Source organism: Alligator sinensis, unplaced genomic scaffold, assembly GCF_000455745.1.
Source record: "Alligator sinensis unplaced genomic scaffold, ASM45574v1 scaffold456_1, whole genome shotgun sequence".
NCBI classification, from domain to species: domain Eukaryota; kingdom Metazoa; phylum Chordata; order Crocodylia; family Alligatoridae; genus Alligator; species Alligator sinensis.
Genome location: NW_005842311.1, coordinates 233,926 through 258,055, shown reverse-complemented (window position 1 = coordinate 258,055; position 24,130 = coordinate 233,926). Strand labels below are relative to the sequence as shown.

At 40.7% G+C, this 24,130-nt stretch overlaps 1 protein-coding gene across 1 annotated transcript in view; it reads right to left on the bottom strand.

Annotated features, from left to right (window-relative positions):
• CNTNAP2 (contactin associated protein like 2) overlaps window positions 1-24,130 on the bottom strand; it is a 1,052,534-nt gene that overhangs the window by 900,303 nt on the left and 128,101 nt on the right. The window contains exon 6 of the mRNA XM_025209846.1: window positions 13,296-13,560. Within this exon, the coding sequence (XP_025065631.1) occupies window positions 13,296-13,560 (265 nt within the window). The remainder of the gene's footprint in view (window positions 1-13,295; window positions 13,561-24,130) is intronic.

Here is a 24,130-nt window from a genome sequence, read left to right as displayed (position 1 = left end):
GTCTCCTTAAGGAGCGACCACTCCCCTTGAACACCTGGCTCTCCTCCCCTCTGAAACTTCAGCGCTTCTCCAACTATCCTCCTTAGCTCGTTGAAGTTCGCCCTCCTAAAATCTAGGGCCACAGCCTGACTGCTTGCCTTTGCCACCTTGCGCTGAATGGTGAATTCCAGCAGGCAGTGGTCACTGTCGCCCAGGGGGTCAAGCACCCGCAGCCCCCTCACCAGGTCGTCGCCCGTGGCCAACACCAAGTCCAACAAGGCATCCCCCCTGGTGGGGCTGTGCACCTCCTGGGTTAGATGAGGGTCCTGGACTCTGTCTAAGAACCTACGGGAGCACTCAGACCTGGCTGACTGCTCCTCCCAGCAGATGTCTGGGAAGTTCAGGTCCCCCATGACTACCACATCCTTAGCCTTTGCTACCTCGGTGAGCTGACCCACGAAATCCTGGTCAAGCTCCTCTCCTTGGTTGGTTGGTCTATAGTAAACTCCCACCGTTAGGTCCCTTTCCCCTCTTTTGCCTTGAACCCTTACCCAAAGCACTTCAGAGTGCTTCTCCCCTGACTCTTTACTAATTAGCGAGGATGTGTATTTCTCCTTGATATAGAGTGCCACTCCCCACCCCTCTTTCCTATCCTGTCCCTCCTGTACAGCCTATAGCCAGTATTGCAAATAAGCCAAGATTTGCAATACTGACTCATGTAGCTCTTACATTCCAGCCACGATCTTATAACTTGAAGCCTACATGATTATTCCATGTTACTTTGGGGATATCACTGCTAGAATGCATAAACATAACCAGTATAACTGCAGATGCTCTATTCTCTGATATATCCTACTGTTCCTATCTTAACTGCTACTAAATAGAAAAGTGATAATATTGACAAAAAGTCACATTCCCCTAATAATCACTATACCACATGCAGACCCTGTAAGACCGTAAGACAAAAATAACAAATATCTTTCTTTTTTTAAAAACCCGCTACTTATTATTTCAGTAGGTAACACTGACTTTAAATAAATATCCTTCAACTTGCCACAGAAAGTCTCTAGAGAGCTGTTCCTGAATGTAAGGTTGCTTATAAAGGAAAAAAAATGCACAGAAAGGAGAGCTAGCAAAATACAATGCAATGTGTTCCAGATAAAGGTTGGTTAATATTCTTAGTCCTGGAGCAAGAATATGCCCTAAGTGACAGAGTGATTTGAGGATAGCAAGGCACTTAGATAAGATGCTACTAAGCAAGGAAAGCAACTAAAAATGTGCTGCTTGTCATAGGATGGAAACAGACATCACTTTGTGTGCGACCATAACAGTTTCTATGGTGGCACAAAGGCTAAATGAATGGCTATCCATGTCTTTTGTCCCACAACAAATGCCCAAAATTGCGGCCGCAACAAAACGTAGTATAAATCTGTGCTGCTTTTTTGTGGCAGATGTCAGTTTACAGCAGGAAAGAGGGGATAGCCTGATGCCTTTACTGGGTAAGGTCTCTTTGCTCTAACTGGGTTAAACTATTGAATGCTTCACAGGAACTGATTTATAAACCTGTTTTTTTATTATTTTTTAAATCTATGCTTATTACATCAGATTACATAGTGCAAATAGTATTTAAACTTGCCCAGTAATACAAAAAGTACCAGGTGATGGGGCTTTCCTTATGCAAAAAGTGCTCTCTTTTCTACCCACCAACTGCTGAAACTTCCTTAGCCTGACGAAGGGTTTTTGAACTCGAAAGCTTGCTTAATAACTATTCTCCAACTATTTGGGTTGGTCTAATAAAAGATATCAAATTCACCCAAGGAACCTTGTCTGCTCTTTTCTTCATACACTTTCTACCAAAACCTTCATTTAACAATGAAACCAGAATATTTCCTATGATTCTCAAATAAAATGCTGTGGGGCATTGTCACTGGAATAGTAATGCCTTAGTTCTGTCATATAGTGACATTTTATTTTCTCAAGGAAATGATCTTAACCAGGGGTTTAAAGTATAAGTGAGCTGCAGTTTAGACAACTAGGGGCCCAACAGATAGAGAAAAGGGTGGAAAACTTCCTGGAAAGATCCCATAAGGAGAAAGAGATTTATTTAATGCAGATAAATATGACAAAAAAGATACAGCTCAAGTTTTAATAAGTTTACGGTTGGCAGGATAAACCAGGGATAGCCTTGAACAGTAGTTTATATTCAGAATGAGATGTTAACTAGGAGAGCCAAGGGAGGAAGTAAGTAGCTCAAAATGGAAGAATTCAATTTAATGGTGGAAGATTTTAAAACATATTGAAAACTTCTCTGTTAGGACATTAAGGGCCAAAGGGACAATGTCTCTTTACCATGATTTATGATCTGTGTTGTGTGTTAAAAATCCAAGAGATCTCCATAGAGCCTAGTGTATTTAAGCTGAGCTGAGGATGTTAAGACATGAAAGGTCAGTGCTGTCTGTGAAAAGCCACAAAGTAAGAAAGTAAATGTTCAATAAATCAGGGGATTATTTTAAAAGCTACTACCACAAAACTTCATGTTTCCTCCATAAGAATGGGTGTTATTTTGCTTATTGAGCCACGGATAAGGGTTTGATATCATGAAACATTGAAAAGCTCATAGAAGAATCTTTGTATCTTTGTAAAGAAGAACATTTTAGTATTCTGGCATTGTCCCTTCATACCCATTTATTTATTACTTTTTTTCCCCTAATAGTAACAGAAAACTCCAAAATGTGCTTTGGAGTTTTGGAAATGTGCTTTGGTTAAGAAATTACAATCTTGTTATAGATTGGGTTAAGCTTTATTTTAATAGATAGTTTTAAGCATTGCCCCTCATTGAAGTCAGCTAGGAGATAGTTAAATGCACTTAATCTCAAAAAAAAAAATATATGCAAGATTAATAAGGAACTCAAATATGCTGGGAGGTAAGGTATCAGCTGTCTATTGTTTTGGGAAAGGGTCTGTGCAGCAGGCAGCTCAAGTGGAAAAGGAACAAGAGCCACTGAAGGAAGCTTCAACACAACCTAAATAGCTTCACTCTGTAGCACTGAGAGAAGCTTAGAAAGCATTTTCAAGTCAAGGAGATAGCTGAAAGGGGTTTAAAACTACAAAGAGGGAAAAGTTGTTTATGTTTTTTTGATTCATCCTGTGCTTGAGAAATCAGGACTTCGTGCTTTCTAATAAACAGAATTGCAGTGGAGATCATCCATTTCTCCCTATCATTTCTCCTTCATCAATTTCTCCTAACTGGAATAACCTATAAAACTTGTCAAAAGCATAGCGCAATCAAAAAAGCTTGGATGCCTTTTAGGCAATTTACAGGATCGCTTTGCTTCAAAAACTAAGCTAAAAATCTCATTAGAACAAACTCTGAAAAAGGAGCAAAAGGGACGTATCGTTTTCTATCTCCTAAAGAGTCAAGTTCTGCTTCCAATTAAACATGGGATAAATCTGTATTGGTATTAGGTACTTCAGAGAATTACTTTAAATTTACTCAAATGTAGCTCTCCCTCTCTCCATGTGTGTGTACACACACACACACACACACACACACACAATCCTTGCAATCAGTTCTGGGGAAAAATTCCCTTCTGACCTCAAGGCTAAATACAATCAAACAGCCCAAGGCTGAATTGATTCAGTCTTTGTAGGTTAGTCTAAACTGCACAGATTAAACTGAAAGAGAAGTGAACAGACCTTTGATTCCGGTAATGCAGTCATATGGCTGCAGTGGCGCAGGCCAGAAGCCAGGGGGCACTAGAGAACAGCTCTCTAGCTGTGTTTATGTCCTCTTCCTCCTGCACCCAAGGTCTCTGAGATTTGCAGTCCAGAATTACAGTAACAGGACTCTGCAGGGTTGCTCATCACTTCTCTTCCTGTTTCCAGGTGCCTCTGGGATTTGTAGTCCACAGTTGCAGCCAGCACTAAGTTTGAATGGGGTAAGGGTGTTTAGCCCCCATCTTGACCCCAGATCCAAGCTGCAGTTTGCCTAGGGTCGGGCAGTCCCCACACTGTAGACTGTTCTGCATCCCCAGCCAGGCTTCCCCCACACCCACCTTGTCAGCTAGCCCTCACTGCTTCAGGTAGGGAGCAGAGAGTTAGGGCCATCCCTGCTCTCTGGAGCAGAGAGCCCAGCCCAGCACTGGAAAGCATACTGGAATGCTGGGGGACTGTGATTTAACTTGAAACAAGAAGGGGTCTGGGACAAAAATGTCATAAATCTGTTTAACCCATACCAGTCAAGTGTGATACTACATTCAACCAGTTTCAGCCATTTTTAAAACTGGTTTGTTTGCACTGAGATTTTCTGTTACAGGTTTAAACCAGTTTTTTATCACTTAAACTCATTATTTATAACTTCTGTCCCTAGCCCAAATCAGTTTCATTTTGATCAGTCTGAGAGTATGTGTATCAGCTAGAACTATTATATAAGCGCCTCAGGGTTTTCCAGGTATTATTAGGAACACCAGCACACACCAGCCAAACTTCCATCCCTAGATGTGGTCAGTGCCCAGTGTTTCAAAACAACTCAAAAACTCCAGAAGCCAACAGGAATTCTTCCTCACCCCTGCAGGTGACCGGAAGGAGCCCAGAAACATAGAATATTCAGCTATTTCCAATAAAGAGTTTTCTTTCAAGTCCTTTCAGCCCCTTCATGAGATAACAAATATTCTGTCCCCAGATGACTGTCTTATTACTGTACCAAAAATGCCACTACCCTGTGGGAAAATCCTTCTCAAATAAGTAAGAAATAAGTCTCTTGACTGTTTAGCTCCCAGATTCTTATAGCAGTTCTGAATGTTCTTAAGTTCTTGGCCAGTCTTAGCTAACATTTGATTACCGTAGCTACTTTACATACTTGGGAACATTAATTACTGATAACTATTTGATGAGGGAGGAAATGAAGCTATAGATACAGAAAACATAGGAAATGTTTAGTTCCAAAAAGCTACTGATAAAGACCCAGCATTCTGATGTAGTAAACAACTAGAAAACAAACATAAAACCATATTATAAACAAGGGGGGGAGGAGGGAGGAGAGACAAAGAAGGAGGGGGAGAGAGAGAGAGAGAGAAATGTGGGAACTGAACACTCATTAAAATAGGGGAGAAAAAGACAATGCAAATGGAAGGACACAATTCTCAGTGAAGGAAAATGATTTCTGGAGAACAAGACTGAATAAGAACTTGTGTAAGATCTTGTAATGAATTGGAGCACTGGGCCCAGCCAGAGTCAATCAGAGGATCAGAGGAATTCATCCCCTGAGCCTTTAGGGGAACAAGCACCACCTGCAACGAGCCTAGATCAGTGTCCAGGGCCAAGCTGGTTCTAGGAGGGTAATAAGGCCTACCAATCCCTGAGATCCCACCTGCTCCAGACTTTAAAAGCTAGGCCTAGCCTGCAGTACTCCATCTAGGCAAAGATTCAGATACTTGTTCTGTCCCCCTATCCTCCACCCAACCTTTTTTTCCCCCCTTCATTTATTGGATTTCTTGCTCTGATTCTTGGCTCACCCTAACCTCATCTCTGACTCCTGGCATATCTTGATTTTGATCCTGATTCTACGAGTATGCTGACTCTGGGTATGACTTCTGGTGTACCCTAACTTTGCTTTGATTCCTGATTTTGGCTTCAACTCCTAGCATACCCTGATTCCAGCTCTGACTTTTGGTGTACCCTGACTTCAATGTGGACAGATGGCTTACTCTAACCTCAGTAGCAGCTCCTGGCTCCCTGGGAACTGAGTGCCTAGACTTCACCTGTGTATCAGGTGACCCTTCCTGACTGCCCACACCCCAGCCCCTAAAAAATCAATGAAGAACTGACTACAGTAATTGTTGTGATATCCCAACAAATTTCAGAGGGCAGAACTCGTAGCTAGAAATCTGGAAAAAGACCAGATAAACCTCTCTTTAGAGGCAACTTTGTCCTTGCTGTTGACTAAGGAGTTGATAGTATAAGTAAGACTAATAGTTTTCAATATGAAATGCTAGCAATCTGAAAAATATGGCCTTGAGTGAGAAAAAAGGAGGAAATGAGAAAAGCCAAAGATTACTAGAGCCAGGGAAGAACAGAAGACAGACATGTAACAAGCATGATATTAACCACTGTTAAGAACAGAGTACTATACTGTTTTATGGTAATAGGCAGTCTTTGTGAAATTTAACATGCTGACAGTCATAGTCAGATGAACTTTGCCATGAGCTACGTTCTATAGTCACCCAACTCCTTTTATATTATATGCCATGTAGATCTCTCACAGTCTTCGCATTTTGGGATTAGAAGGATGCATGTAATGTCACAAAATGCCTAAGGTAATAGATGCAACCTTTAGCTACCCCTCAATAACAGGACGTAAATTGCTGTAGTGCTCATCTACACCTCTACAGTGAGCAAGTGTGGATATGAACAGCATAGCAGAATACTTTCTGTATCTCATTCCTTTTTATGAGCAACCACAAGAAGATCCAGGAGACGGTGAGGCTGAGGGACATCACATCGCTCCCAGATGTGTGCCAGGCCACGTGCGAGCACATCGACCACAAGGACCTGTGCAAAGATCACAAGGACCTGAACTGGCTAATAGCCCACCGAGCCCTGCCAGTAAGGGCCTGGAGGCATAGAGAGGTTCAGCTGGGGAGACCCTGCTGCCCGTGGCCCAACTGCCACAGAGCCACCAAGACGATTGACTGACTGCACCTGTGCCAAGGAGGTATAGAAAAGGGTGAAGCAGCTCTGCAAAGTGGTGACTGGTGTCAACCAGATAACCAGAGAAGCAGTGCTGTACAGGCACCTCACCAAACACCAGGGAAACCTGTTGGTCTGTTTTGACCAGTGTGTATCCTGTGTCAGGAGTGCCCTGTGGAAGGCCAGGAACCTCCTGTTGTACAGGCACATGGGTGTAGAGATAGTAGGCTGTGTGAAAATGGCTCTGAGCAAACTCTAGACTTACTACCATAAATCGGTAGTGAAGGGTGGAGAGGATGCAGTCAAAGCCACCTGGCACAGAGGCACATGGCACAGGATCTTCCAACATCCCTCTAGCAGGGAAGGGGGTGGTGACAGTGAGGAAGAGGAAGAGACAAATGGAACTGAGGACAGCAACAGTGACAGCAACATCAGATCCCTTCAGTAGGAGCTGGAGTGACAGCGACATGGACGCCAGGTGAACTGAGTCTGTGACCCTGCAACTGGGGTGGGGATGAAAGGAAGGGGTTGTCTGGTCTAAGAGACCAGTGTTTGTCTGTGTGTGTAGCGCACAGAGTGGATATTGTAACAGGTCTGTGTGGCCAGTGGGCCTTTGTACAGGTGCACGGGCTGTGCGTATGTGGTTTTTATAATGTGTTATGGTTTTCTTTGTGGAGTGATACTGAGAGTGCAGATCTATATAACCTCATATATTTATAGACATATATTTTTAAAAAAACCTTATTCATTTTTTATCTGATGAAGGAATGGCTGAGAGTTTTTACTATAGGGGTGATCTTCACATTCACCTGGGTCTGAATGCATCCTATAAATTACAAACAAGACTTTTATTCCTACAGTGTTAACTCTGTGTGTTTGGGAAATGGGGTTATAAACCAAGCTCTGCTTATTTCAGGGAAATGACCAAAATAATAATTAAAAAAAGAGCCTGCAGCTTTAGTTAAAACACTCCCACATCCAAAACAAAGCATTTACACATTCTGTTTTGAGTGTACATGATACCTTTATAAAATATCCCTGTACATGTCTCTTCACTTCAGCTTTCCCAAACATAAAATGGATAAGATATTTATATGCCTCAAAGGAAACCCTAGCATTTTACAATTAATTTCCCACAATTCCCTCTTGCATTCATTTACCATAAACAGTTGAACAACTAAGTTCTGTTCACAGAAAACACAGTATTGTAACTCTGGAGGGAGGCAGGGGAAGACTGAGATGGCAACAGCTCTGGGCACAGATTCTGATGGGGGACGGGAAGGTACCAGAATGGCAGACCACAGAATCCCCTGTTCAGCAACTTGTGCTGAGGTAGTAGCAGCCCATGTCACTACCACAACAGTGGCAGCTTCTGCATGGGGAATTAAGTGCTCACTTCTCAATGTCCCACCTCTGTCCCCTCCCTCAGGACACGAACATTTCAAATTACACCTCTGGGAAAACAAATTATAAGATGAAGGAATAAAGATCATAGGAATATTGTTTTAGTTCAGGAACAGGCGGTATTAATTCAATTTGGATTATTATTACACTTTTTTTCTGTGTGTTTTCTGTTCTATTACTTCACAATATTCAGATTAAATATACCATGCAAATTTTATATAAAGCAACAACAGAAAAAAGTAAAATTAACTGACATCAGGCACAAACTATAAAACTGTCTGAGCCCTCAAATTAATAGTAGTATTCAGTCTTCTTAATGCAGTCAATTGATTAATTGTTGGTTGCTCCCTTCTCTTGTATCTACACTTTACAGCTGTATTTGGTATTGTTTACAGTGATATAAAATGATTCAGAGCCCTATCGATAAACATTCATGGTGGTCACATATGGATCCTAGAAATGCAAATGATTGAGTAGAGGTATTTTCTCTATTCGTGATCAGATTTTTATTTTCATTAAGTGTCATGAAAAATATTTTAAATTATAGCTGCCTCATTGTAGTTAAATGCCATATTCAGTCTAATTGGATATAAAGCTCTGCTAAGACAACAACAAAAATCTCCCCTTGTTATACTGTTTGAACTTTTTCCAACATCACAAGACACTTTACAACAGATATGCAATAGTTTAATAAGAACGTCTGTTGTGCACAGCTATCAGTTAGAATGATGGGAATTTAACTAGTTTTGATAGACAACTAGGTCCTCCTTTTCATCCAAATTCCACTCATGCTGTTTTACAACTCCCTGATGCTATGTTATTAGGCCCTGATCAAAGTTGGAGTAGCTGAGGGGCCCTGGTAACTCATGCCACTACCATAAAAACCTTGCAGGATCTTATGCCAGTGGAAGAAAGGCCTAACAAATTTATTCTACCGTATACCTCTTCCAGTCTGACTTCAGCTTTCCCAAACATAAAATGGATAAGATATTTATATGCCTCAAAGGGAACCCTAGCATTTTACAATTAATTTCCCACAATTCCCTCTTGCATTCATTTACCATAAACAGTTGAACAACCCTTCTGTGGTCTGCCATTCTGGTACCTTCCCGTCCCCCATTAGAATCTGTGCCCAGAGCTGTTGCCCATCTAAGTCTTCCCCTGCCCCCCTCCAGAGTTACAATACTGTGTTTTCTGTGAACAGAAACCTGTTCCACTCACTTTACAGTGGAGATTCCTTCTTGCAACTACCCTTTGGGGACTGCAGTTGAAAATCTGGCCCAAAAAGTGAAAAAGAAGCAACAACTCTGACAGCTTTGTGTATGGCAACTCCATATTAAAAGGTGCAAGCAACTATAGAATATAAGACTGATTGAGACATATCAGGCATAAGTTATAATCTCCAAATGTGTCCAAATGTATTGGAGCAAAGAAGTCAATGAGAAGAAATGCAGAACGTACGTGTGTTTAAGTTTTGGTTTCAATTAACATAATTTTTTTTTAGAAATCGGGTATATCTGTATTCAAATGAATACATGACTAATAATTAAAACCCCAAATCATGGTAAACCACCATGCAATCATTTGCACAATTACCCACTTGATCACCCAACTCCCACCCCCCCCCCCCCAAAAAAAAAACAGACCCAGGAGTGAATGATAAAAATATTATGCATCTTGAATCTATATGACTAAAAAAAGGCCACTAACCTTCGTAACTAAAACAGAATGAGAGTTTTATGCAGATACCACCTACAGCCTATTAATTGTTTATGTACGGAGCTCAAATGTCAAATCCGATTAACAATAGCATGAATAATGACCTCCATCTTCAAACAACAGATATGGAAATAGTAGTTGTCATGATGATATGGTTGTCATGATAGCCCAAGAATTATGTGAGAGACAGGAATAATTTTGAGTAATATATTTTATTGAAGCAGCTGCATATTTGGGATTGGTAGACAAGTTTTGATTGCAAGGTACTCTTCCTCAGGTCTGGGGAAGGAAGCAAAAATGTTGATTGTTAAGAACAGTGGTAGAGCTCTGAAATTGGAAGGGAAGAAATTCCCAGGGGTAGCAAACAAATAATTAGTAGAAGAAAAGACATCTGATTATTAGGAGATCAAGACCTATCAAAAGGGAAGAGGGTCCTTTTCAACTGGAGAGTTTAGGAAGAATTTTTGGACCCAAATCAAACTTCTCTAGCAGGCTGTTGTCATCCTTTCTCTGTTGTACAGCTGTGAAACTTGGAAAACATATCAGAAATAACTAGAAGCTTTGAAACATTATCATAAATGATATCTTCAGAAACCCTCCACATGAATTGGAAGGCCAGAAGAACAAAGGCCAGGATTCTGGCTCAAGCATTGAGCCAGCATTGAAGCCACATTTATGTAGCACCTGCTCTGTAAAACAGGACATGCCATAAGGATGCCTGACAAAATTGTTCCAAAAGCAGGTCCTATACTCCTAACTCACTTACGGTCACCACTCTAGGGGTAGGCAAAAGACAAGATCCAAGGACACCATGAAAGCCAAACTAAAGAAATGCAGTATTGACATCAATACTTGGGAGATGCAACCACTGAACTGGATCCAATGTGATGTACTACAAGACATCAATCATTACAAACAAATGTCTCATTGTGGAGGCAGATAGATGACAGGGACAAAGGGAAAGGGCTGTGATCTGAGATTACCAGGATCTACTCCTTACTTCTGGAACTATTTGCCATGTCTGCAGTTGAACATGTGGATCTCAGATCAGTCTCCTCAGTCATCTATGGACTCACTGATGCCTTCACTGGAAGTACTGGAAGACTGTAATCCTCATACCAAGGGACTGCCACTGATGGTATTATAGTGTGTCATATAATCAATACTGATGTTCAGTCTTTGGTGCCTAGTGTCCAGCCAGCTTATTAATCTTTGTTCCCAAACTCACCTTTTAAAGTTGTTTGGTAGATTTCCCTTGAGCACAAGGGTAGTAAGGTCAGAAAGGCAGTGGTTGCTGTGAAAAATGTGCTTCTACTGACATGTGTATATCTCTGTCCTTCACATTTTTTTCTGTGAGAGTTCATTCTGGTGTGTTGCTGCTGTTTAGTTTCATCATGTAGTTACCATGAGGCATTTGTTGCATTGGATCAGATAAATCACTTTTTAAGAAACGCATATGTAGGATCTATGGATGTTGATGTGTTCATTGTGGAGGTGTGGATATGGAAATACATTCAGGTGAAATTTTACTTTCAGACATATTCCATCTTCTAATATGCAATACGTACAAGTCAATCCATATAAAGTGACAAAAAGCAAGCAGATGGAATAGAGAGACACTCCATATAACCTCCCAAGAAATAGGATTTTTCAGACCAAAAGTTGCTAGTAAATACTTTAAGGCACCCAGCAAGTACAAGCTAATAGAGATTATGCATGAGTAATTGAGAAATATTATGCATATACTCGCATTGTATTAGTGTTCCAGTATGCTTTTATAGCAAGCAATTTTGGACCTCCCTCTCCCTTCCACATATATTCACTTCTTAAATTGTTAACAAAACTGTAGTTTCATGCCTTTCATACCAACTAAAGATTAATGTGGAATCAACTTCAAACTGGTGAAATTTTAAGGTTGCATAAATTATTCTTACAAAGAACTTAAAAAAAAAACATATAAGAAATATCACACAAAAGTATTGTAGAAGCTCCCTTCATCATTATATATGTTCAAATCAGAATTTGGGGAATCAAGTGGGAAACAAGTTGTTTTATTGTTACAATGTGACAGACACTAAACTGAAATATTCCTTCTTGTGATTACAACATAGACAAAGCATTACTGAATCTTCACATGCACACATACAAGGGACAAAGGAAACATCAATGTTAATTTCATCAAATTGGAACAGTTTCACAAAACAAGTTTAGATTTTTTAAAGAATATTGTTACAAATATTTTAGAAAAAAAACTAATTAATTTTGGGATTAGGAACAGAAATGTCATTCACACCTTGTGCTATAATTAGCAGAAATAAAAGCAAGAACTGACAAAAATATCTCCACTTGTTAAAAATTTTTACAATCCTACATTCAAACATCTGAGGTATGCTTACCCTTTTATGTTTTTAATACAATGCATTTCTCTTATTTTATACTTCCTTAGAGTTCTTATTTTACATTATTAACCGTGCTAAGAATGTATATTCTTAGCTTCCACAATCAAGCTTGGTCTGTTCAAGCTTCACAAGGATAGATGTTAAAAAATATTCTTATTATTATTTTATTAACACTAAGCTTCTACAACTCATAGCACAATTGACTGGATGAAAACTGAAGTATGCCTTACCCATTTAAATGCTCCAAACTGGAACCCAATATGGGTATCCTGGCTCTTTAGAACAATAATTAGATTCATGGAAAGGCATGTTTTTACTGGGAAAATACAAATTAAGAAATATATTCATTGTCATGGCTCTGTGAACATAATATTGAATGTGCCTTTGTTTTCAGTATGGACAAGGGCAGTCTTGTTTAAAAATGCATTGCTTAGTGGTTAATACTCTCACCTCTGTACTTTTCAAATCTAATCGTATTGTTAACCATGCTTTTTGTTGTGTTTTTTTTAATGTTACCACCTCCTTTTCATACTACATTAAAGATTCTGTTAATTACTATATTAATTCAAATATTTCCCGTTTCAGCACAGATGTACACGCTCATGGTCAGTAGGGGAGTGAAAAGGTAGACAGTTCAATGAGCATGATCTGACTAACTCTAAGATCCTGCTTTCTCCAAGTTCATGGAGCAGATATTAAAGCAACCTTTGAAACAGCTATGCCGTCTGTCCTCTACAAGAGAAAGAAAGATGATGCTTTGATATTAGAGGGATGGATAAAAGGAAAGAAGGAATATGTCAACCAGATTGCTCGTATCTATACTCATACGGGCAAATAAAACATTGCCCATATCTATACTCATCGTATATGAGAAAAGCTCTTATTCATTTGCAAATGACTGTGTAACTCACCTGATCAAAATAAAATATGACAAAGGACAAGAGCAAAAGTTATAAAAGGAAACACCAATTTCAATTCTCCTTTGTCTCACTCAAAACATTCAGTAAAGGATTTCATTAACCTACAGCATGGTATTTTGACATTTGGAACTGAAATCCACGCAATAAAACACTTAAAAAAATAAAGATCTTGAAATCCACTACATACCTGATGAGATGTCTATTCTATTCTTCTTGACTTGGGTGACATTGATGTGGACACTGACTTTGCCTTCAGTCAAGTCAATCTCGACATTACCCAGTCTGTCAGCAAAGTTGCTGAACAGAAGAAGTCCATTTGGGTTCCAGGTTCTGAACTGGAAACTGACTGAAAACAGATCCTGACTTGGGCGACCAGGAACCTCCAGGTAACTGGTAGCATTGAAAAAGACAGGCACTGTATGTGGTTCCACACAAGAAAAACTTAAATTTCCCTAAATAAAAACACAAAAAGTGAAAGCCATAAGTAAAACAATAATAAGACTCTTCTAAATATATAAATACTTCTAAAAAAGAAGTGGACTTTCAAAGTCTAAACTTAATTCTATTTTGTACCCCCAGTGAACTTAAGAGAAATTGTATTCAAAGATCAAACATCATCATCACCATATTGCCTTGAGGCTCACACCGAAACAGCACTCTAATTGCACTGGTCATTTTCTCTGTATTGGGTAAAAAAAAGTCTTTGGCTTGACAGGTTACATTTTAATTAGGCAAGACAGACAGAATGTGGGAGTTGGAAAATATTACTGGTTCCAGTTTACAAATGTTCAAATGAGGATCAAAGTGCTTGTTTCTTGTCACTAAGGAAAACTGTGAAAGAGCTGAGAGTGAACCCAATACTTTAGCTGAGGAACAACATTTTCTTCAAATGTAAAATATGGCCCTCTGAGCATCAGATTCCAAAGCATCTAAAGTAGCTTTTGGATGGAAGATTGTATTATAGTGTAATAGACTGGCTTCTCTGTTATGTTTTCTGATGGATAATTCTGGATAAGTTAGTACTTTACTTCACAAAGCTGAGGGATTTAAGAGTGACAGCTCATGAACTATTCCTAATGGTTGTGGTTAGCTGATTATTTTCTCTGTATATAAGCAGTCTCAAGCTTCACTCTACTCTCAGCCCCCAGTGTAAATCAGGGTAACTCTACTGATTTCAGTAGTTAGAAATGACATTCATGATTGTAAATAAAATTATAACTGAGTCTGTGAAATACCTTAAATAATCTAACGTCTTGTGTAATTTCTCATAAAAACTTTTACTGAAGGGTGGCACCACAAAAAAATAATTAGTTCTCTATAGTTCAAGAAATAGTTATAGTACCTATAGTACTAATAACCTATAGTTATAGTACTTGAAAATGCACTAACAGCCACTAATGCATTATGCTCTCTTTAGCAGAGCTATGGACTATATTAGAGCTGTTCCCGTATAGTAGAGCAACAACATGACATCCTGTAGGCCTCATACACGTTACACCTAATGCATGATTAACCAGTTTAACATGCCTTGATGATCACCCAGCCACACGTTCAATCAATTAATGGCATGATAAAAAGCTACAAAGTAATTCCACAATATGTATGTAATAATATTGTAGCTGCTTCCTATTATACCATTAATTGAATATGTGGCTGAGGCCCCTGTGGCTGGCAGCCCCATCAGCTGATTGGAGCTCCCAGCTAGGGGTGTGGAGGGAGGGGCAATGTGCAGTGCTGAGCCTGGGAGCTCCTAGCTGACAGGGCTCCCAGACACACCTCCAGCTGCTGTGATCTCCCAGATGCAGGGTCATTCCATGCATCCCTGTGGCTGGGGGCCCCATCACCTAAGGGGGCTCCCAGCTATAGCAGCTTCCTTCCTGCCAGTGTATGGGGAACCCAGGATTGGGTTCCCCCTGCACTAGCAACAAGGCATGATGGGATCTGATTTGTGATCCACAATCATGCTTCCTGCCATGCATGTGTGGCATGGCAGGAGGGGCTATTGTGTGGATCATGCATTAGAGTCCCTCGTGCCTTTACCTGCACGTGTAGAGGGGCCTGTAGTCATATATCACAAGACAAGCTGGACCTATATCCTTTGCTTGTCCTCTTGTTTTTTTTCCCGGGCAAACATTGACCATGGATAAGCAAAACTTCCCTTATTTCCAATTTTTCAATGCCAAATGTAAATTAAAAAGTAAACAGGCCCTTGGCATTTGATTACCATTGGAATTGTCTGTCCAATTGGAAAAGTGTAGTTTCCATAGATGCATTCTACATATCAAACTCTACATTGTATATAGTGCAAGAAAATCATATTGCCCAACATCCTACCTCTAGAGAGCAGTATAACATATTAGTATCTTAAGTATTTAGCCATCAGCTGGTTAGAATGGTGAAGAGAGAGGAGTTAACTGTATGGCACCCTGAACTTAATAAAAGTGTTTATGCTGAGCATGTAAAAGATTTGTATCTGTCTTTATAATAATCCCAGTAATACAACAATGTCCTTTTAAAACACATTTGCAGTGTCCACTGAAAATGTAAAAAATTTAGTGGCTTCCTAAATTGAAGTTATAAGAATTTGGTTTTTTACTAACACTGTGAATGAAAAACATGCTAATCACTTTACTGGAAAAGGAAAACAGCTTTCTTAAATATTTTGTGACAAGAGTTTTGCAGTCATTGTGGATTTTTGTGGAGATTTCCGGTTACACATTACAAGTAGACTACAGTGAAGGCACTTAAAAAGCCAGTGTCCACACATTAAGGTTCCTTAACAAGTGTAACACTATTTCAGGTGAGGATTAGCTTTAAATCTTGTTACCTAGCCCAAGTTGAGGGGGAAACAAGTGGGAGGGGGCATGGTGGTAGGGGGCATAGGGGGAGGAGTTGGGTGGGGAGCTACCAGGATGCTGTGGGAGGGTGAGGATTAGCAGCTCCCTGTGTGTCTGACAACACCACACTGCTCCTACCAGGCCCCTCAACTGGCTAACAGCTCCCCATGGAGGAAGAGGGGGAATCGAGGGCAGGGGACAAGGGTGGCAAAAAAGCTCCTGGACTGCTGTGTCAACATTGACATTGCTGCAGTGAGTGAGATCCAGCAAACAGGAGATGTGCATCTCAAAGAACAAGGAGGTGGCTATACCCTCTTCTGGAAGAATAAGTAGGAAGGAGAACACTGACTTCACAGTTTATTCTTTCCCATTAAGAATGAACACATACGACAACTCAAAGAGGTCTCTATCAGAATTAATAAGTGCCTCATGACTCTCTGTCTCAAATTGGCAGGGAGCCAATATGCCACTGCTATCATTACATATATCCTGACTCTTGATGTCACCAATGAAACCAGGGAATAATTCTATGCCAACTTTGACCACGGCCTTTCTGATTTTCCAGAATGAGACAGGCTTGTCAATGCCAAAGTCAGGAAGGACTACAACCTCTGGAACTGAATTATCGTCAAGAAAGGAGTGAGAAAGGCTAACTCCAATGGCATCTTTCTCTTGCCCAAATGTGCAGAACATGGACTCACCATCACCAACACCCTGTTTCACCAGAAATACAGGTAGAAGACATCACAGCAGCACCCATCATGTAAGCATTGGCACTTGATTGACTACATGATTGTCCATGCCAAGGACAGCAAAGATAGCATCATCCAAGCTATGCTGGGAGTTGACAATTGCTGGACTGATCACCGACTCAACTGCTCAGTTATGTCACTCAAACAATGGCTGCAGTACAATTGATTCCAATGGAAGGTCAACATTGAAGGACTCAAGGGTCTAAGCAAACAAGACCTCTTCCATCAGCGCTTCAATGAAAAACTGGTGAATTCAAATCAACAACAATAGGAGAATATCAGCAGTGCTTGGAGTGCCTTTAAGTCCACCATCATCAGTGCCTGTGAAGAGACACTTGCATTCTCTACCAGGAAACAGCAAGACTGGTTTGATGAGCATGACCAGGAGATCCAACAGTTGATTGACTAGAAGTAGAAGGCCTTTTGTGATTGGCAGAACAACACTGACAGCAAGCAAAATAAATTGAATCACCAAGAAGCCAAGGAAGAGGTCTAATGGAGGACCCTTAACATGAAGAACAGAGAGTAGGAAGACAAGGTGAAGGAGATTCAACATCTCACTAAAATCCATGATATCCATGTTCTTTTTTGACGCCACCAAAGCCACCTATGGTCTGAGCTCTCAGAGACCAACCCCCTTGAGACCTAAGGATGGAGGATGGCTGATCAAGGAAAGGAGGGCCATCAACACCAGTTGGAAGGAACATTCTGAAGACCTTTCCAATCAAGTCTCTATTGTTGACAAGAGTGTTCTCAATTCTATCCCACAACACCCAGTTAGAGACAATCTCAGAATCCTTACAACCCTTAATGAGGTGAGGAAAACCATCTAGCAGATGAATACCACCAAGACATCTGGAGCAGATGGAATCCCTGCCAAAATCTTCAAGCAGGTGGGATAGGAACTTACATCACAGCTCAATGCCCTCATCTTAAGGCATAGATGAGGAAATCCCAGATGACCCCAGGGGTGCCATGATAATGACCATCTTCAACACAGGAGACAGGTCTGACTGAATATTACAGAGGGATTGCCTTGCTTTCCACCACAGGAAAGATCATTGCATGAACTCTCCTGAACCATCTCCTTCCATTTGTTGAAGAGCTCCTCCTGGAATCTCAGTGTGGATTTAGGGCATCAAGAAGCTCAACTTGACATGATCTTCACTGCTTACCAGCTGCAGGAAAAATGCCAGGAACAACATAAACCTCTCTATATGGCCTTCTTTGACCTCATGAAACCCTTGGACTCTGTCAACTGAGAAGTGCTGTGGAAGATCCTTCTGAAGTACAGATGTCTATCTAAATTCATCACAATTCTTCACCTGCCCCATGACAGTATGTAAGTGGTGGTTCCCAGTAATGGATCTATCACAGATCACTTTGAGGTTAAGGAGTTAAGCAAAGCTGTGTCATTGCACCAACATTCTTTACTGTGATGCTACATCTGACCATCAATTCAGTGGAGCTAAGCTACCAAATGGATGGTAAACTGCTTAATCTCAGATGACCAAGCCAAAACCAAGACTAACCCAACCTCAATCATTAAACTCAGGTACAATGATAATGCTGTAGTGCGTGCTCACTTGGAAGTAGACATCTTTACTGAGGTATAAAAGAAAATGGGATTGATGCTTAACATTCAGAAGACTAAGGTCCTCCATCAACAAGCTCTTAATGAGCAGTCTGGTCATTCAAATTTATGGTGAGACTGGAGAACGTTGAGTATTTCCCATACCATTTTGTGCAGAAGACTGATATTGATGAAGAAATCCAATATTGCCTCAAACGTGCAAGTGCAGCCTTCAGATGCCTGAGGAAACAGGGGTTTGACATCAGCTTTGAAATCAAGCTCATGGTTTATCAGGCGGTCATGATCCCTACCTTACTGCACAGTGCTTAGATATGGACAGTGTACAGGAGACACCTCAGGTTGCTGGAGAAGTATCATCAGTGCTGCCTGTGGAAGATTCTTCAAATCCAGTGGGAAGACAGATGCACCAACATTAGCATCCTCTCACAAGCAAATACTACGAGCATCAAGGTGATGATCATCTGACATCAACTTTGCTGGGCCAGCCACCTCATATGGGTATGTGACTCCAGACTCCTGAAGCAAGTTGTATTCTCCCAGCTCAGTCAAGTACAATAAAGAGGAGGGCAAAGAAAGTGCTTCAAGGATGCCCTCAAGGCCAAGTTGAAAAAATGCAACATTGACATCAACTTGTGGGAGACTATTTCCCGGGACCTCCCCAAATGGTGGGAAGAATCTGCTGCAAGGATCTCAGTACTTTGAAACTTCACAACAACAATAGGAGATGAAAAAGTGGGAGTGGCAGAAACAGTGTCTTGTGGACTGAACTAAGAATCCAGATCCACCCACCCTGCATGAAAACACATGCCTGAATTACAATTGTCAGCTATCTTCAGATCCACAGATAAGACAATCATGGAAGACAATCATCACTGGCTACAAGGGATTACTCATGAGGATTGGTGGGCCCAAATGTGGAGCTTATACTGCCTATACTGCTGATCCAGGCATTCAGGGAGCTGACAGGCCCACCTTCAGCTCTGGCTGCCCAGCAGCTTTTTATCCCCCCGCCCCCCTTCTCCCACTGGGCAGTTGCTGGATGGCTGGTAAGTTAACAGGCAGCTGTGACCTGGTAGGGCCAGCATGAGCTGAATCCTAGAGTGTAGGTTTGGCAGAGGCCTCATGAAGCCTGGAAGCAGGCAGAGAGGATGAATACTCCCCTCCTCCAACCTGTTGCTACTGCTCTGAGCACAGCCTCTGGGTGTTTTTATCAGCCTGAGAGTAGGCAGGGAGGGGGAACCTGCCCAGGTGCTGTCACCACTCTCTGGGCTAAGCCCAGTCCCCATGCAGTGGACAGGAGCTTCCCTGAAACTGAGTGGGCAGCCGGGAACTGGGGGACAGTGGAGTAGCGGGGGGGGGGGGCAGCAGGGAGCTGAGGTGAAGGGGACCTGGTCCAACAATCCAGACTAGTCGGGCCAAATATGGAATTTATACTGCCTATACTGCTGCTAAAGATCTATCGAGTAGGGCAGCTATGGAGCAGACTTCGCAGCTCCTAGCCATGCTCCTGTTTACAAGCCCTCTAGTCGCAAGTCAGAGTTATGCATTTTAGAGAGGGTATTAACCCTTAACATATTACTGTTCACAGCATGTCATAACTTTAATGCAGCCTAAAATCCCATAGAGTTAGCATATGCTAACTGTAACGTGCAACTACACCCGTTACCATACAGAATGGGGCCATGTTAGACTACTTCTAAAATACTTTAACATAATACTCTTCAATATAGAAAAAAACAATTGTATTCCAGGAAAAAAGGTAGGGGGGAGGGAAATGGATTGGCCTCCATATATTGTAAATACCTCAGAGTAACTTACTGCCAAATAACAGGGAATAGGAGTGTAGTGCTATGCAGACAAATGCCACAGTAGTAGCTCCCCAAAATTTACATCCTGTGATAACACTTCAATCATGACATGTCAGGGGGATTCCAAGAGTTTTGCCCAGTTTTTAGCAAGATAAAAGTCAAAGGCAAATGTTATCATACTTTTCTACAAATTATTGTTGTTGCTTGATTACTGTGAAGATCTGATATTTTCCTCAGAGCAAAGATACCTAGACTTTCACAACCCATTGACATTCTGTCTTGAACCTGTAAGCCTCTTGTTTCTCTCTGATTCAGGGGACAGTTGCTTGTGTAACTCACATTAATGATAATAGAAATGAATGCATGCCAATCTTTTACACATCAATGAGATAATGTATCCTTAAATACTGTAACTCCATAAAGGATTTATTCAGTAAGCAGCATTGAATTCTAGGCTATAATTACCTTCATGTCTCTCACTGAGCCAAACTGATTTTTCCCCCCTACTGAGATATTCAACTTAAACTAAACTGAATTATCATTTCCCTCCATGACTGTACTTCACCAGGAAACTACTCTTTTAAGTAAAGCCCATTGCATCCAGATTGCCCACCAGGGCCAGGCAAAGCATTAGAACTAACCTGTATACCGTCATTATAAAATGGATCCTATCGTTCAAAGAAAAATGGATCATTTCCTATGGACTGGGTTTAGAATCAATTGCTGAATTATTCATTTAACACTGATGTTAGAAATTCAAATGTGTATTTTGTTTTATGTTCAGATGCATGGTCTTGCAGAATTATTATGAGTTACAGAGTTAGTAACAGAATTATGGAAGGTTAATAATAGAAGTTTCTCAAGTTACCCAGCTCAGGCTTTGCATTCTGATCTATACCCTAGGCTGCAAATTAGTTCTAAGTTACCTTTTATTACTCAATTTTCCCTACTTACTTTCACAAGTCACTTCTGCTGGGAAAACTGCTGTTTTTAAAATGCCTTTCCCAATTAATGGAACTAGAGAGAAAATACATAGCTCCCAAAAGAGAGGTATAAAAAGTTTATTAGGACTATACTACTTGTAACTCAGACTTGGATTGGACTGTAAAACTATATCCCAGTGCTAATGTTTTATCATATTTTGGTTCATTATTTTTCTAAAAATAGACCTGTACTCATTTTCAAGCTTAACACAGGTTAGTCTGAAGCAAATTATTTAAGATAACACTCCCTTCCTCTTAAAATTTCCTTCTCCTTAGGTTAATGAATAAATTTATCTTTAAATAAGGGAAATATATTATGTGACTGAAGCTAAATGAGCAGCTTCAGAAGTGAGTTCAGTAGGGGCTTACTTACCCAGGGAAGGGGGAAATGGTAGAAGAGGCTTACCTGGGGTCATTTTCCTCACCCTTGACACTCTCCATCCCTGGTAATGTGCAAGGGAGAGTCCCATTCTAAAGAGTCTAACACCCCCATACAAGCCAGATTGTGCCCTTCAATGTGGCTTTGGGTAATAAAACTTCCCCAAAGAAACTGAAGCGACTACAGAGGAGATGCAAGCTGATACTGGAGAGACTAACAGTATTTTGTACAGGTTTGATGAGACTTTCTCTACACTATTCAAACTGTTTGCTCCACTGCCTTCAATCTGTTGTGTAGAGACAACTTGCCCAAGGTAATAAACTCCATTTAGACTGCTTCATAAAATTGTTTTCAAGTCAGCAAAAGGTACAGACAGACCAACAGTATTAAAAATATATCTGGGAACCCTAAGGAGTGTGGGATCAGAAATGAATGAGCCAAAGCTGATCTTCCAAAAATTAAGCCTTGCCAGTAGATAAAATAATGTGGGCCAATTTTGAGGGCTCATAATTTGACGCTTATGTCAGAAGAATAAGTGGGTTAAAAAGAGCAAATCTTACCTTTAGGGCTACTACCCCCTAACATTCTCTTGGGATTTACTAGGATGTCATTGGATCTTAATTACTCTGATCCTAAGACACAGAACTAGAGAGAGGGACATGGATGGCATTGCCATCTCCACCAACTTCAGTCAAGCATGAACACTAATTGCAATTGTTTTCCCATTCTCACCACTTCCCTCATGCATCATTTTACTTTAGTTCTTCTATCCCCCACTCCCCTCTGGGACCAGAAAGCCAGGTAACACCAAACAGACCCTAGGGCAAATTTGTGAGGTCTGAATATGTCCAATAAGACTGTATAATTAGTGATGGCTAGAAAATAATATTTAGAGATTTGTGTTAGGAATTGGCTTGTAGGTCCAGTAGATATGCATTAGAACAATGGTTCAGGGGAACGGCAAGGGTTAATTGGTTTCTAAAAGCCTGTTTGTGACAAAGTTTCATTGCCTCAGCCTTCAAAGCCCACTGTGTCTGGACCTTGCAGACAAACAGGCTGGGGAAATGTAAACCATGTATCACTGTTTCCTGAAACCCCATAACAGAGATAAGGTGGCATTAGGTCACAGTGACCAGCTTCAGAATCCCTGGGATTTCTGGTTTCGGTGTACACACCAAATTAGGAGGCCAGACATGCCCAAATTAAGACACTGGTAAATGACCAAAGTAAGATATATGGATGTGATGGGTTTCTTGGAACAAAGGAATATTCTGACAGAATAGAACATGGACCCTATGACGACCACAGGGAGATGGGAGGTGGGCCTCTGCCCTTGACCTCCAAGGCTGCTGACATCAGACATTCAAGAAACAACCTGAGGGTGATGCTCATGTACTGACCAGGCATACCTTTCTGCTGTAAACCTTAGGATTAGTAGATATCAGGTTTGGGGGGGAGTGGGGGGAGAAGAGGGCATGTATTTTGTTTGCCTTGCCTGCATTACTCTTATCTGCTGTCACTAAGTATCAATAACATTTGCCTATTATCAAATGGAAGAAGTCATGGTCAGTCTAAGGGTTTGGGTTCTATCTGGGTCATAAATCTAGTGCCTATAGTTAGTGCTTATCTTTCTTTGTCATTGGAGTTTCAAATAAAAGTCAGCACCAAAGGCAGAAGCTGCCTTGTCTATCTTTGCTGGTATATTCCTGACCTTGTTTTGTCTTAAAAGAAACAGGATCACATTACAAAAGTAGCACCTGCAGCAGCTCTAGCCCATCTTAACTAATTTGTTGTCTTTTCACTACAAGGGGATAGTTATTATCTTTAATTTTACTTGAAAGGTTTTCAGACACAGGTGCAGAGGGGGAAAGGATAGACCAATGGAGTTGCTAATTTAAAAAAAAAGTAATGTCAAAAGTGAAAGCTGTATATAAGGTGAATCTCTACTCTACCAACTGCCAAATTAAATAATTACATTTCAAATACTTTAGCTATTTTTATTCCATGTCTTTATTAAAAGGTTAAAATAAATATTCTTAATGATGACGTGATACTCTGGGACTAGGCAGGCTGAAGTCTCTGTACTCAAAAGGTTGAACCTATGGTCACAGAAAGAAAAGAGACTAGAAGGGACCTCATGATATCATCTAGTTCAGACCCCTGGTTAAGGTAGGCTCATTCATGGCAGGATCATTCCTGCCACCCAAATCACCCTACTCAACGGTACATCTAACCTGCTCTTGAAAATTTCCAGGGATGGTGATTATTGCAAATTCTCTAGGTAATCTATTCAGTGCTTGACTACTTTCAGAGTCAAAAAGTTCTTCATAATTTCTGGTCTAAATTTCTTCTGCTGCTGACTGAGGCCATTTGTCCTACTCCTGATGTCCATGGAGACAAAGAATAGTCTGCTTCTATCCTCTTTAGAATCACCCTTCAGGTGTGGGAAGATTTATCAAATCCTGCTTCAGTCTTCTCCTGCCCAAACTAAATAATTCAATTCCCTTTAGTCTTTCCCTGTAAATCATGTTTCCTAGGCCTTTATATTAACTTCATTCCATATTCACCTCCCCATATCTGCTTCTTTTCTTCTACCACTAATCCCTTCTATCTAACTTTCACCCCTTCTCTTCCTTCAAAATATAAAAGTGGAACTCTCATGATGCTCT